Source organism: Phaethon aethereus (genome assembly GCF_964289735.1).
Source record: "Phaethon aethereus genome assembly, chromosome: 9".
In the NCBI taxonomy this organism is placed as follows: Eukaryota; Metazoa; Chordata; class Aves; order Phaethontiformes; family Phaethontidae; genus Phaethon; species Phaethon aethereus.
Window position 1 is genome coordinate 1,124,508 of NC_138585.1, and position 14,649 is coordinate 1,139,156.

The window sequence follows — 14,649 nt, forward strand, 5'->3', positions numbered from 1 at the left end:
GCAGCAGGAGAAACCTGAGGTTTCTGGGGTAATTAGTGCCCACAGGTTGCAATATTCATTTATGACTCATCACTCAAGTCTTCCGCAGGAGCTAGATGAAACATAGGAAGTTCTCCTGCAATTACCTGCAGGATCTCATCCCCCAGACCCTGATTTTTAGCTTTGCAGATGGAGCTCAACCACCTTCTTCAGATGTTTTCCCAACACTAGGAAGCTGGTAATCCCTTTCCCAGAATTTTGGTGGACGGCTCATGGTCCTGATGAGATGGCCAAGGGCAGTATGTCCTTTTGGGAAAATTTAAGAGCAGCGATACAAAATAGCTGGCGAAGCAGGAAACACACAGGGAAATCTCAAGGTAAATGGTCCCAAAGGTGGTGCGGGACCCAGCAGGAAAAGCAGGTCGTCTTCTTCTAAGGGCAGCAAGATTGTTCCTCGCTGAAAAGAGACACCGCCATGGAACGAGTCTGGGAGGGGGTAGCGAGACTGATAAAAAGAGCAAAGAAAACCCGTAAGAATGAGAAGGTTGAAGGAAAGTTTGTTTAGTCTGGAGGAGGATGAGATAACAGGCTCGTGCATGTGAAGGGCTGCTTTGAAGAGGCAGGAGAAATTAGGAAAGAGAAAAAAAAAAAAAGGCCTGAGTGGTTGGTTGATCAGATTCAGGAAGAGGAGGAGGTGGTGCCACCCCTTGGCTGGAGGTTTTAGGAGGAAGTAGGACAAACATCTGGGACCACCACATCCACCTTGGTGCTGGCGCTGTCCTGAGGGATTCTCAAGTCCCCTCCAAGGTCAGGATGAATGGGTTGACCCATAACTGTTGTTTTATCCCAAACCTTTGGTATACCTGTCTCACAGCAGGCAGGTTGAGATCAATCGGGTTTCATCACCCTTTTTCTGATGGGCTGGTCTTACTGGGACCTTGCAGTCAGGGCACTGGTTAGGCTCCTGTGAAGGGATGCTTGGAAGCCTGGCTGGAGCATCCTTGTTGGGATCCCTCCTTGGGTCCCACCGCTGCAGCATCCATGCCCAGAGGGTGTTGGGAATGGGACAAAGGGACAGGGTGGGGCTGGTGGGTCCTGCCTCGAGCCAGTGGGAAGGAGACGGTGAAGCCAGCAGTAGAGGATCTTCAGAAGCTGTGGTGTGCTTGGCAGGGCTGGCAGCAAGCTGGACTTGGGGATGATCCCATTGGGGACATCCTCCATGAGCCATCCCAGACCATTGCCAGGGATCAGAGAAGCACAGGCAGCCCTGTTATGGAAAAACAACATCTGGCTGTGGTCTGGCCATGGATTTCTTCCTTCCGACCGAGTCACAGAGGTGACCTCGTGTGCCGCGATGTGCTACAAGAGGGATGGGCATGGGCTGGTGGAGCGGCTCCCGCCTGCCCTGCATCGCCACGTGCCAGGGATGAGGCACCACGAGACTGGAATAAGCCCAAAATTTAACTCTAATATCATGCTGGTGAGCTTTCTTAATTGGCTTTCAGAAACCTCCTAGGAAGAACACCCAGCGGCCGCTGCGGTGATGAGTGAAGAGCATCACAGAACTGGTCAGCAGTGTCGAGGGCCAAGGCAGTCCACCGCAGCAGGGTGAGGTTAGCCATCACGAAGGGCACAGTTGAGAAAATCCAGAATTTGGTTGAAAAACGCTTCTGTACTTTTCAAGCCACGGGGGAATCGTTTTGCTCCCCCTTTGCTAGGACACAAGTGAAAAAAAAAATCTACTATATGGAATTTTGGAAGCTTTCGGGTCATCAGTCCTTAAGACTCGGGGATAGTGCAAGGCAACTATCATGGCTGGGTAATTGAATTAATAACTGGGTCTCCATTAATTACACCCGTACAGGGGCTGAGCATGAACGAGACATTAACTCTTGAAGTTTTTAATTCTGGAAATGATGGGCAGACTGTCAGTAGCGATGTACCAATCACACCTTCCCAACAGGCAGGCTGAGAGATTTGCTAAGGTGATCCTTGAAGGTATGGATGTCTAGGACGACGGTGATCGAGCAAAGGCCAGATGCCAGAGATGGACACCCAAGCGAGCCCTGAGGAGCCGTACCCATCATAGTGAGGCAGGAAAAAGAAAGGATCAGCTTCTCCTGGCTCTGAAAGCAGCTCCGTTGGGGTGGAGTACCTGCCTTTCATACGATCGATTTGCTGGAACTGAAACGTGAACAACGAAATAAATTACTTGAACACAAATTAAGGAGGTACTACAGCAAGTGTGACTTTTAGGAACTCATGAGGTTCAGCGGAGAGCTGAGAGCTGCTGTGCTGCTTGTGCAAAGGGTGCCAGGAGTCACAGCCCTGTGCTCTCCCTTCAGTCTCTATTCCCTGTGCTGGACCCAGATGCTCTGAAGACCCAGTTTCAAGTTAATTTGTGCTTGTAAGCCACCTTACGAGCCGATTTTAACAACGTTTTCTTGAGTATACTAAAACCACGACTACTCCTGACAGTATCAACCCTTGCGTGCCGATGCTTAGCACCTCCCAGTTGTTGTTTTGTTGTTTGTTTTTTTTTTTTTAATTTGTCCTACTCCTGCCGGGAAAGCAGGTCAGCAAAGGGCACGGCCTCTCGCATCCACCCCAGCAGATGTTGCTTTCACAGCCGCCGCAGCAGAGGATGCTTCCCTGCTGCCGGTGGGATTTCTGCCGAACTTTGGGGTACGCTTTCCCTCCCTCCCCTGCGATGAGTTCCTGCGTTACATGCTGGCAGAGCGTCAGGACACCCAGCAGTGATTCAGAGGCGGTTTAGGAGCGTGTCGCATACCACAGCAATCCGTCATTCCCGCGCAACAGGGCAACATGACACATGCCGGGGAGCATCTGACCAGGGGCTCTTTCTGGACCAAGCAGTGGTTGGGAGTGATTCAGCAGCAGGAAACACCCAGACAAAAGGCTCTCCCTACTCCAAGGCTATGGCAGCACCGGGGCCACCGCTTTCCCAAACCCTCAGAACAGTTTTAAAATGGATTTTAGGCTGCGCCTCAGCACGCTGCCTCCCACCAACACAACACCCCTCTTGCCTTCTGTACCCTCTGCAGGGGAAAAGCTTGCTTTCACTCGGCCCAGAACACGGCTCCACGCCTTACCAGAAGTAGCAGGTATCACGGCGTGGGGAAGGAGTGGGAGGATGCTCTTTTGGCAGCAGCAAGCCATCAGATGAACTCAGCTGCCAGGAACTGCACGAGTTGCAAAATCCTGATTTCACTAAAACATAAGGAGACGCTTACCAAAGGACGCACGTTCTTGACTCGGCATTTGTCAACCCCAGCTGAGTAAGTCAAGGGAAGCGCAAGACCATGACTAAGAAAAATGCCATCAAAAGAGCGAAGAGACTGCCAGTTCTGCGAAGGAGAAAGGTCAGCTCCAGCCAGCGGGACCTTCCCAAGGGAACGCTCCTGCACCCGTCCGTAAGGTGAACTCCGGCACCACGGCCCTGAAATGCTTGCACCGCGCAGGGACCCGCCGCAGGGATTTGGGATGCTCTCGGCACAGGAGCTCCAGCGGAATGTGGAAAATGGGAGTACCAGCTCAGCCCTGGCCGGGATCTTACTGCTGATCATTAAAAATAATCACTGCTGAAATCCTGTTGTCCATTCTGGACAATAAAAACAGGTATTTAAAAAAATATCCAGGTGTTTGTAAAAATCTTCCTAGGGCACCTGGTGCACTGCTCAAGTCCTACCTGCTGCAGCTGCCCCATTTCCTCAGTCTCTTGCCTCATACGATTGCACATCATTTGTCAAACTGCTTCTGAAAAGGGGAAAGCAAGCCGTTTTCTTCCCTACATCTGTACAGTGTGATTTTTTTTTCGAGTCCAGAAATGAGCACACCACTATTTCTACACAAAAAGAAAAGTATCTCACCATAAACCAACATGGAAAGTTCCATGTATGTCCTCCAACACACGATTAAAATTATACATATCTAAATGCATAGAGTTACTATGCGGTATAACAGAGACGCTATGGAGTGTTTGCCCGATATCTTTTAAATCCAATAGATAACTTAGTAGCTGGAAACCAAAATGAGCGAGTCAGGGCTGATTTTAGAAGTGAGAAATGGACTTCAGCAGAACTGAATGAGGAACCTGAAGTGAAATTTAGCTTTCATGGGACAGCAAATCCCTGGTTATTCCTGGAACAAATGGGATGGAGCTCAGCATGCAAGCACTTGCCCCAGGGTTACCGCTGGGTTTTCGTTAGGCCAACACTACTATTACAGTAGTCCCCCCCCATAAGAATTTGGGGGTAAAACACGCTTACCACTGAAATCCCAACCTGTGATGGCTTCGGTGGCACTTCCTGCAGCCGAGTGCCATCAGAGCAGCTCATACAGCTGTGTTTTAAATTCTCTAATGACAGGAAGACTGCAGAAGCAGGCTCCTGGTCATTCATCCTCCCTGCGAGCTCTCAGAAGGCACTCTACGAAAACCTTCAGCTCAGTAGTACTCAAGAGAAGCAACCCAGACAGGTGGGAGACAGTGCTCAAAGAGAAATCAATATTACATTACCACATAAACCCATGGCTCCTCCACCTGTGGAATACTGCGTACTATCCTGGCCCTTCCCTCCACCCCGCTCCGAAAGAACAGGCCAAGTTACTGAAAAGTTCCATACAAAGATCTAATTCAAGCTGGACACCATAGTAAAAGAAGAGATGGAAGCCACCAATTGGAAGTGGCACAGAAAGACACGGAGAGGCCGTCTGTTCCATTCCCATACAGGAACAGGGGAAATCATCAAATAAAGGTCAAGAGGCTGCAGGTCCACAGGGTCCTGTAACTGCTCTTAGTCCATGGAAAAAGTGTGGACATTTGCCATACGGGAAAAAAAAACCCCAAACAGTAGAGGAACTTCAAAAGCCGAGTGAACAGCAGCCTAGCATCTCACTGCTCTTGTTTTCTAGGTCCTCCGTGCACGGTCAGCCACTGCAGCTATGGCACAAGGCTGAGGGAAGTTCTAGTCTGACAAAAGTGCTTTTGAATCTTGCACAGACTTTTCCTGTAAATATAGGGAGTCCATGAATCCAAGCAGGCAGAACGGTACTGTACTGGCAAGAAAGCATCACTTGAGAGTTCTATTGCATTTTAACCACATTTGTGGATAAAAAGTACTCTTTAAAAGGACAATCATCAGTGAAGCAGTAAGAAAAAAATCAAAGTTATCTAAATATTTCCCTGCCTTCTCTAAGCAGATAGTTACCTACGTCCACTCAAGCCCCCTCCTTAAAGGTCTGCAAGTTACAGTCTGCCAACAGCTCACCCACCTCAAAGCTCAGCAGCATTACCAAGAGTTTCTGACAAGCCTTGCTCCAGGCGTACAGCACTGCTGAATGGCCCTTCTTGCTCCTGCAGCTGGACAATTCACACAGGGACCTCTCTACACGCTGCGTTTACATACCTGAAGGTGTTACATTTAGAGAACTAGAAGCAACACAAAGTTAGGGTGGATTTTACTTTTGGGCTTTAGATGTTATTCCAGAATACATAGCATAAGTGTTGTAGTCTCTTTTTAACCCGTAACTTATACCTGGCAAAAGTAAGTAGGAAAAGAAAAACCAAACTTCTTTTTATTTTATTTTTCACTTTTTGAAAGCATTTTTACACAGGTTTTGATCTTCAGAATACCTTGGAATCAGTAGAAAAAACTAACTGAACAGTTTGTCTTTACAATAGAAACCTTTCAGAAGTCAAAATTGAGACTAAAAAAATACATGCAAAACATACTCCTTTCAAAACACAACTTGAAACAAAGCACCAAACTACACAAATATGCAGAACAAAACAGCATTTAACATCACAGAAGTAGTCTTCATAAAAGGTGTAAAAGTCACCTATTCACTAGGCACTGTTCACTTGTTTAAACAGAAGAGACAATAAAAATATTGTCCACAAACTTGCAATTTCAACTCAAAGGCTGTAGCTAGAAATTCTTCTACGTGTCATGCTTTAATAGCGACCTGAAAGAAACAAAATATACACGCTGTTAGACTTCCAAGGATTGACAGATTTTTAAGAGTTCTGTCTAAATTCACTGCCACCCCTCAAATCTGCATCGAATTCAAGAGCCTTGTGGTTTGTCTATGGCAAAGTCCAGCAGTCAGTACAGTTCTGCCAGGAAGTTCCTTTGTGCAGAAAAACCCCAATTCCCGTCCCATGCCAGGGCTGATGTTGCAGCGCACAATGAGAACTCGCACCGTAACTGTTCCATGGCGGCCAGTTGCCCTACGTATCGGTAAAAGCAGTTACACTTGTTTTCAGTTGGACGCAAAGGGTAAAGAAGAGAACACAACCGCTTCACTCACTCTGTCCATTACAAAGGGAGTATGCTAGGAATGCTGTTGTGTTCTAACAACTTTCTGCAGCTTTATCTTCCGTGCAGATAAGCAATTCAGGAAAAAAAAGTGCACTATTTGGATCTCAGAGGAAGCTGACCTCCTCTTTTAACAAGTTCTGTTGGGAAATGTAGTTTCAGTGGCTTGGGAATTCGGCCTCACCTGGAAGTAACCAAACTGTCAGCATACTACAGACTCCCGTTTTGACAGAGTTTTGGAGAAAGAAAACAGTACCTCTAAGTTTTTAACAAGTGGTATTACCAAGTTTATTTTTTTTGCAGACTAAGTATTTGCTCTGTCCTCAAGGTTGCCAGTTGCTCAGTGAAACATTAAAGGCAACTGCAGTTCAAAAATAACCTCACCAAAGTCAAATAGTCTTTATGGATGCAAAGCCTCAAAAGAAGTAGTGGAAAAAAGTGGAAATTTGCTTTTGATATGCGAGCTCTACGACTACTTACGAGGTGAATAGGATCGAGATCTGGATCGCGATCTGTAGCCCCCTCGGCTGTAATATGGGGATGGTGATCTCCTCCTGCGAAAGAGGGCAACAGAAACAACCCCTTTGTTAAAGCCTGTGGCAGATGAATGGCAGCAGCTTTATGTGGATCCCTCTAACCCAATCCTGCTATCAAGAGTGTAATTGGAAAGCTAATGAGCACATAAATAGCTGATCAACATTCCTGCTGGATAACAAAGCAAAGATTTGAGTTTTCTTAATGCTCCTTTTATTACTGGGTCAGAATAGTATTATTCTGACTAATAGGAGTATTATTTATTATGACTAATAAAAGGAACAAGCTCTTTTGCACTCACAATTTGAGTACCTGTAATTTTAGTGTTCCAAGACAAAAGCATCCCAAACAAGCAGCATAAGCCAAATCACACCTTAACTTTGAATCTGTATTATCTGTTCCGAGACAAAGAGCTGATTTGAGTAGCAGTCACTGCTTCAACCAACCCCACCCCCAAAACCCCTCCAATCCAGGCACTCCCAAGTTTTGCATTTCCTTGCCTAGTTCTACTAATCCCCTAATAAAAAAAATACCCAAACATTCAGGACATAACTACTTGGCATAAATCACAGGTTTTTCCTATGCAAAGCTGGAATAACCTGTCCCTAAACTAACCTCATCCCATTATGTAGCAAGGAGGGAAATCTTTGAAATGAATTGCACCGCTAACTGGAGAGCTGCAAATACTCAGCATCAGTTTCTGTTAATGTGCTTAAAGATATCCTAGACTAGATTCATAGAATACTCAAAAAATGTCATGTATAAGAACATTTCCACTGTTAACCAGACACTGAAAGCTTTCCTATCTTACCTGTAAAACTGATCCCTGTCTTGAACAGCTCTCCATCCTCCTCCGCCGCCGCCGCCTCCTCTGTGAATACAAAAGCAGAATGACTTTTCAAAATGTTAAAAATAAACAATAAGTTCATTGTACAAGCAAAAACCACCATCAAGCATAAGAAAAGGATGTGAAGAATACATTGGTTCCTACACTGGATAATGCTAAATTACTTCGTTACATTCATTTTTGTGTATTCCTGGAATGAGTTGGCTAAACTCTGGGTCAAGGAGCAGTTAAAAGGACTCACGTTCCAGCTGACCCAATATTGTCTTTTACGATGTCACACCCTCCAACGAGCAGCATTTTGACATCAGTACATAGCCTTTGCTTCTAAGACCCTTTCTATTCTCAGATGCTCACCCACTCGAGGCAAGCAATTTTTTTTTTTTTTTGAAGTAGCAAGATCAATTCACCATCCTGAGGAAAAACTTGATTCCAAGGTGGAGGCAGTGGGAAAAAAAAACCAAAACAACACACTCTTGCATTTTAACACTTCACAATCATGTTTAAACAAGAGCATTTAAGACCTGAGGTACAACTTCTCCTTACATAGAAGCTGCCTAGAACTGAAACAATACATTATAGTATTTAATATTATTAAGTAGTTGGGCTGGTACCTCCACAGATTTACATACAGTGAAGCATGACCAGGAAGAGACTAAATCAAGTTTCCATTATGGAACAGTCCCTGCCACAGATGTCTCACAGCAGCTCTAAAGGCCGTAAATCATAGAAAGGACAAAGAACCCCCAAACACTACACCACTCTTTCAATCAGTAGGTCTCCTTTTTTTTTAATTTTATTTTTAAGTCTTCGCCGTTTGGTAGATAGCTAGTGTGCAAGTTAAGGTTTTTAAGGTTATTCTTTAGTTTACAGATACTTTTCCAGACAAGATTAAACATCCCACAGCAATGAGGAGAAATTAAAGTTTTAACAGGACAATTCCCATCTGAAATTGGACTTGCCTTGAGGCTTCACTGCACAGAGAGCAAGGAAGGGAAAATGCAAAGTAATTGTTACCAATTGATATGCAATGCTCTACTGCATCTTTAACAATTCTTTTTTTTTTTTCCCCTCAAGGAAGCACTCACAACATACACAACACTATTCTCTGTCCCTCAACCAACCAGTATCCGCAGGGTGAAGAAGTAGGTATCTAACCTGGGCAGACCATGACATTTTTAAAGTAGCCACACACAAACCATTTGTGGCTTACTTTTACCCTTTCAATATCTGCTATGAAAAGACTTTATAAAGGTTTTGCAGTGAGCTTTAAAACATTGGAGTGTGTGGGGTTTTTTGGTTGTTTTTTGGTTTTGTTGGTTTTTTTGTTTTAAAGATAGGAAATGGCTATCAACCTTGCTGAAATTGTCAATATTCTGAGTATTTCCACCCCAAAGCCCTAGTTCACAACAGACAGAGGATGGGAGAGCATGTAGGAAGGTCAGAACATCGCCCAGCAGATGACTGCCTCAAAGCGTTGGACTGAAGCACGGCCACGAATTCTGATATGCTACACTCAGACTAGTACACAAACTGAAGCAGTCCACCTTCTCACATCACTTCTTACTAGTCTGCTCTTCCTCATCTAATGCACGTACTCTTCTTCATGTTCGGTCGCTATCACAGCCTGCAACCATTCTCACTAGCATGCACCCAGAACTGATGTTAATTACAACTTCTGATAACATTTTAGAAACATCTGAGCCCCCGTTCACTAGTAGGAAAGAAAAAGGTAACGCAAGCACTAAAGACCTGGGGTCATGTCATAATCTAAACAAGGAATAAATGACATTTTAAGAACACGCAAGCAACAAACAACAGATTTCAAGGACAACCAGTAAAGCCCGAAGGACCATTTATGAAAAAGGAAATCTGTACCATGAAGTGCAAGAAGAAAGATCGATGGCGTGAAACTCTTACCAAACACTGCACAGCTCCCCATCTTTTGCTGGTCCTTAGGTGCCTTTGCCATTTTGATAGGTTTACATCAGAACCACATACAAAGAAACCAAAAAGTGGGAGAAGCGAGCTAGAAGCACCACTCAGGCTGCTTAGCAAGCCATGTTGCAAGACTTTTCTGTTCCCCAAGATTTTGGCAAGCTGCTTCAGTTAATTTACTCACTAGCCTTCATTATTTTTTAGGATATTGAGATGAGGCTATGTTAACTATCCTGAGTTTTTGTACCTTGTGCTTTGAAAAAAACTGGAAGTTTGGTCAAAAAACTGCTTTGGGTCACATCTACTTCATAAGAAAGCTCATATAGAGGTGCTGGCAAGGTGAAAACCAATGTATCTTGATTCTTGTACGCCCAGTATCAACTTCCGATTTTAGCTGCTACAGTTCTCCAAAGCATTCAAATCACTGATGTTTCAAGAAAATAGGTGGTTAGAGGCAGAAAAGTACCCTAACGACTACCTCCCAGAAGTGTCAGAAGAACACTTGTGCCTCCTCTGTTGACTGTGATGATGTAGAGCACCTTGATCCCCTCCCTGTCCCCAGCAGCACTGAAGCGCTGCAGAAGCAAGACACCTGATTTAAATGCCAGTAGCAAGGCAGCGAAGGAAGAAACAGGACTGGAAGCAATAGCAACAGCCTGGGAAGGAGAAAAAGCTGCTGAAAGGGGTATGAGGGGAGGGAAGAGATAACTACCCTCCATCACCAGCAGTGACCAGACAACTATCAGTACAAGAACAAAGATATTTTCTTCTACACCGAGAAAGCAACAGAAGAATACACTGAAAGCTAAGATCACAGAATTTAGTATTTCCCTTGTCTTTGAGCTATAATGCGATAATGCAACTTGAATTCATCTATTTCCATGAACACATGGTTGCCCTTCAGGGAACAATCATAAATCCACCCCCCTGCTCATGCATTTAAGCTAGGCAAACAACTCAGGAAGTGCTACAGGATTCTGCAGATACATTTAGCAATTACTAACAGTTAATTTTTTTACTGTCTTCTTTGTGTCCAACTTTATAGTGTCCAAACAAACTGTGAGGATTTCACATGTGGTAAGTCCTGCTGGCCGTCTTAATGGAAAATGCAGAATTCCAGTTTGCTCTAACTATCATCAAAACCAATTCCGTACCAACCATGTTTTCAACAGCTTTTGTATGACCTTTACTAGCCCTCTGACAATGTGTATTGCCACCTGAATAGTCACCCCTTTCAATGAAGTTAACTACTGTGCTATCGAACACAGAAGTTTAGGCTGAAGAAGGCAGGAGGTGCAAGTCCCTCAAGTAGAACACATACATCCAACCTGATGTTGAAAAAGGCTTTTCATGCAAATGTCCAATATAGTACAGGTAATGTTCCAACCCCCAATGCCTTATTTTTGGCAACATTTGAGGTGCCAGAATTATTACTTGGGGACCGCTGAAACTTCCTGCTTTTTGTCTACTACATTACACTCAAAATGTAAGTTGGCACTACAATACAAACTCAGGTATTGGATCTGCACCTGTATTCCCACCATTTTGTAATGCTAACAGATAAATCAACAAAAGATTCTTTTAAAATGACAGTATAAGGAACATACTTTTTTCCCCCCAAACTTAATGCAGATTAAAAAAGCATTATGGACTACCTCATGCCACAGGTTAAAGATCACAAATTACTTCCCAATCTGATTTGTACTGAGCAGTCATTTTGGTAAGGATTTCATAGTAGGATTCCAGAATGACAGCGAGTACAAAAGTATTTTGGCATACGTATGTAGGATGAGCTGCTTAACACCTACATAGAGGTGTGGAGGAAAAAGCAGTTTAAAAAGCAGTCGAATATTACAAATATTGCCTCACCTGTATGATCTGCTGTAATAATCACGATCGTCATAGCCTCTATCATACCCTCTGTCGTAGTAATCTCGTCGTCGTGAGCTGCCACTACAAGTAGTGAAAGAGAATTACATTTAGTAAAATAAACCATTAATATTGTCTGCAGTGCTTTTCAGTAGGCATACCATCAGTCAAGTACACACCATTTCAACTGGGTTATATTATTAACTCGTGTCCTCACAGTTGAAATGATTGTGAGCACTCCTACTTTCCAATCAGTGCAGTTGGGAACAGAACTACTTAAATAATTGCTTTTTAAAATGCTTGAACTTTAAGACAGCTACTTTCCTCCTTGGTCTGAAACCTCTTAACCTTTTGATATCACAGGCACACGAGGAATTCCATTCTGTGACAACTCTTCGTTCACTTTGAACTCTCAGAAAGCTCCTTTTGGAAGAACTTTCCCATTAAAAAACTTCACTTGCAGGCTCAACACAGTATCAGCTACATGACCACCAATACTGTAAGCTGAAAGTCTTGGGAAAACTGGCAAATGACTTGGGAAAACAATTTACATTCTTGGCATCTTTAAGTCAGAAGTGTACTCTGTGGATAGGGCAAAGTCTGCCATGCAGCTGCTCAATTAGTATTTGTTAATATACCCTTGAGAACTTGAGCTTGGAAAAGCCATTAATGTTTGAAAGTACATTGGGCAACGTTCATTAATCAGAAGCAGTGAAAAAACTTAGAAATTGTGAAAAAAAATCTTATTATAGACTTTAAGTGTTTACATAGCTCATGTCTGGGCAGCGCAACTAAGGAATACAGGTTTCTGCTCACTGTAATCCAGGCTGACCCCAGATCAGTCGCTGACAACTGCTATATAAATTAACCCCTATCTAAAGATATGCATTACTACTGATGGCTGTCCACATGTAGTCTTTTTTTGCCTTTTTTTTTTTTTTTAGTTCTGAAGAGCCTCCTTTATTAGGCTTTTTAGTTTTCAGAAGCTTTGCTAGATAACCACATCAGTGTTACCACAGCTTTTGTTAAGGAAATTTAAAAAACCAAATGTAATCAGACATCAACAGCGATTTCTCTATTTCAGTTTCTAGTACTGAAACACCCACATGCTGTACAGCACACAAGTCAGAAGCAAGTGAACACCTTTTTGCATTAACGCAAAAGCCTGGTAAACTAGGGAAAACACAAAGAATCAGGTCTCTTAGAGGGGATACAGAACAGTTTTTAACAAAACACAAGACACAATTAATCCTATGCTGTACTGGCTTGGAGAAAAAACCACATAGGTAACTTACTAAGTTGGTCTTCCCATATAGATTCCAGGGGTAGGTGTGTGAGGTCTTTTTGTTATGGAGAAGTCTACCCGGATCCTTCTTCCATCCAGCTCCATTCCATTGGCACGTTCCTTTGCCTAAGCAGGGTGATAAAATACAACTGGTTGTAGGTATTAACTTTATTACTGACACGAGTTTCTGAACACTGCTTCAAGGATTAAGAGAAGTCCTAAAATGGCTCAAGTTAGGATGTGCATCCAAGTTTCACTTATGCCTTGTACATTACACTGAACCTAAACTCTAATACGTTCTAGGACAGCTGGATAATAAGCTTCAGTAACCACTTAAAACGTGAATCATATGGCATAAAAAGCCTGAAAAGAGCATAATTTAACAATTGTGTCAGTATCTCTGTTTCTAACATGATTAAGAGGAACCTTTGAACATGCTGATGTAGGGAGATGTAGCTACTCCAACAAGCAACATTAAGAAAAGCATTTAGAAGTTAGAGCGCACTGTTATGTTGTTTTTTTCCCCCTCCAATACAATCTCAAAACCTACTATAACCTTGAATATCTGAATGATAAGTAAATCTCAAAAAAAGCCAAAAGCACTGGTTTTCTTCTGCCAAGTAGTAGTGCCTACATCCAAAGCTCCAACCTCACATGGAAGTCTTCATGCCAAATTTGGAAAAGACGACAATAGAAACTTTAAGCAGTAGAATTTATGCAGAATATAAGCCTAGTTACAGCCCATAAGCACACTGCTCTCCAATGGCTGCCCTGAATATAGAAATCCTTGCTCATTCGGTAGCACTTGTAAGAACAAATGCCGTAATTTGTTATATGGTATTGAAACTGCTTCAATTTATTGAATCCCTTAGGGTTTTGCAGGAACCAGGAAGCCACTGTGCATTTGCCTGGCCTCTTATTTTCAGAAAAGATCCTCCCCGCCTCACTTTCAGACTGAAGCACTAGAAGTCAGCAGAATGCATGTGAGCACTCCTACAGAGCGCTCCGATATGGCCAGCTGGTCCACCCTGACCATGCCTGTTATTAAACCTTAAGATCACATGTGGGCTTAGGAAGGAACTCTCATCATTAAAACAGAAAGCCTGTGTTTTGTTTGCTTTTCCTTGTTGGCATAGTTTGCACTATGGCTAGGCTGAAGTTTGCTTTTGTGAATTACAGCCTGCAGAGGGACCAGTATTCATGCCTCTCTCCTCCGGTACACAGTAAGTATCTTTTGAACTAAGACTCTGACATCTATTATGAGGCATCAAGTATCTTTTAGGCCCCGAGTTTCCCCAGGCTAGATCCTGTTACAGAATATACATCCCAGCAACTGAGAACACAGCAAATATGCCATACATTCTGTTCCCCAACCTACCTCCTTAGCATCCTCAACGTTTTCGAAGTACACAAAGGCAAATCCTCTTGAACGTCGAGACTGCTGATCATACACAATGGAAACATCAGCAATTGGACCATACTTGGAGAAAACTTCTCTCAGATCTCTTTCTGTGGTGTACAGACTCAATCCAAACACGCCAAGACAACAATTGGGGTCTGGATTTGCCTAAAGGAAGGGACAGATATTAGAATAAAATTGCTTGTATTTGTAATATGAGGTATTTTACAAGTTGTGAGCATTAGAGATTCAAGCCAAAACAACAACAAAAAAAGAAACTGCTGAGATTCAAGTTGGGTTAACTTGCTAATAGACACTGTAACAATCAAACCCACAAACCCGCTTTCACAAAAATACTTTGTATTTCTCAGGGTACCATACAAACTATAGATATGGCACAGAACAGATACAGTATTTAGAGTTCTCCCTCCAAGGGCTAACCGATGACTGTTGAATAGGGAGA

The 14,649-nt window shown here is 43.3% G+C and overlaps 1 protein-coding gene across 1 annotated transcript in view; it reads right to left on the reverse strand.

Annotated features, from left to right (window-relative positions):
- Positions 1-5,786: 5,786 nt before the first annotated feature.
- Positions 5,787-14,649, reverse strand: part of TRA2B (transformer 2 beta homolog) — a gene marked incomplete at its 5' end in the record, with an annotated part of 20,127 nt that continues 11,264 nt past the window's right edge. The window contains 6 exons of the mRNA XM_082003430.1: positions 5,787-5,964; positions 6,798-6,871; positions 7,663-7,722; positions 11,503-11,586; positions 12,798-12,913; positions 14,166-14,354. Of these exons, the coding sequence (XP_081859556.1) occupies positions 5,954-5,964; positions 6,798-6,871; positions 7,663-7,722; positions 11,503-11,586; positions 12,798-12,913; positions 14,166-14,354 (534 nt within the window). The 3' untranslated portion in view covers positions 5,787-5,953. The remainder of the gene's footprint in view (positions 5,965-6,797; positions 6,872-7,662; positions 7,723-11,502; positions 11,587-12,797; positions 12,914-14,165; positions 14,355-14,649) is intronic.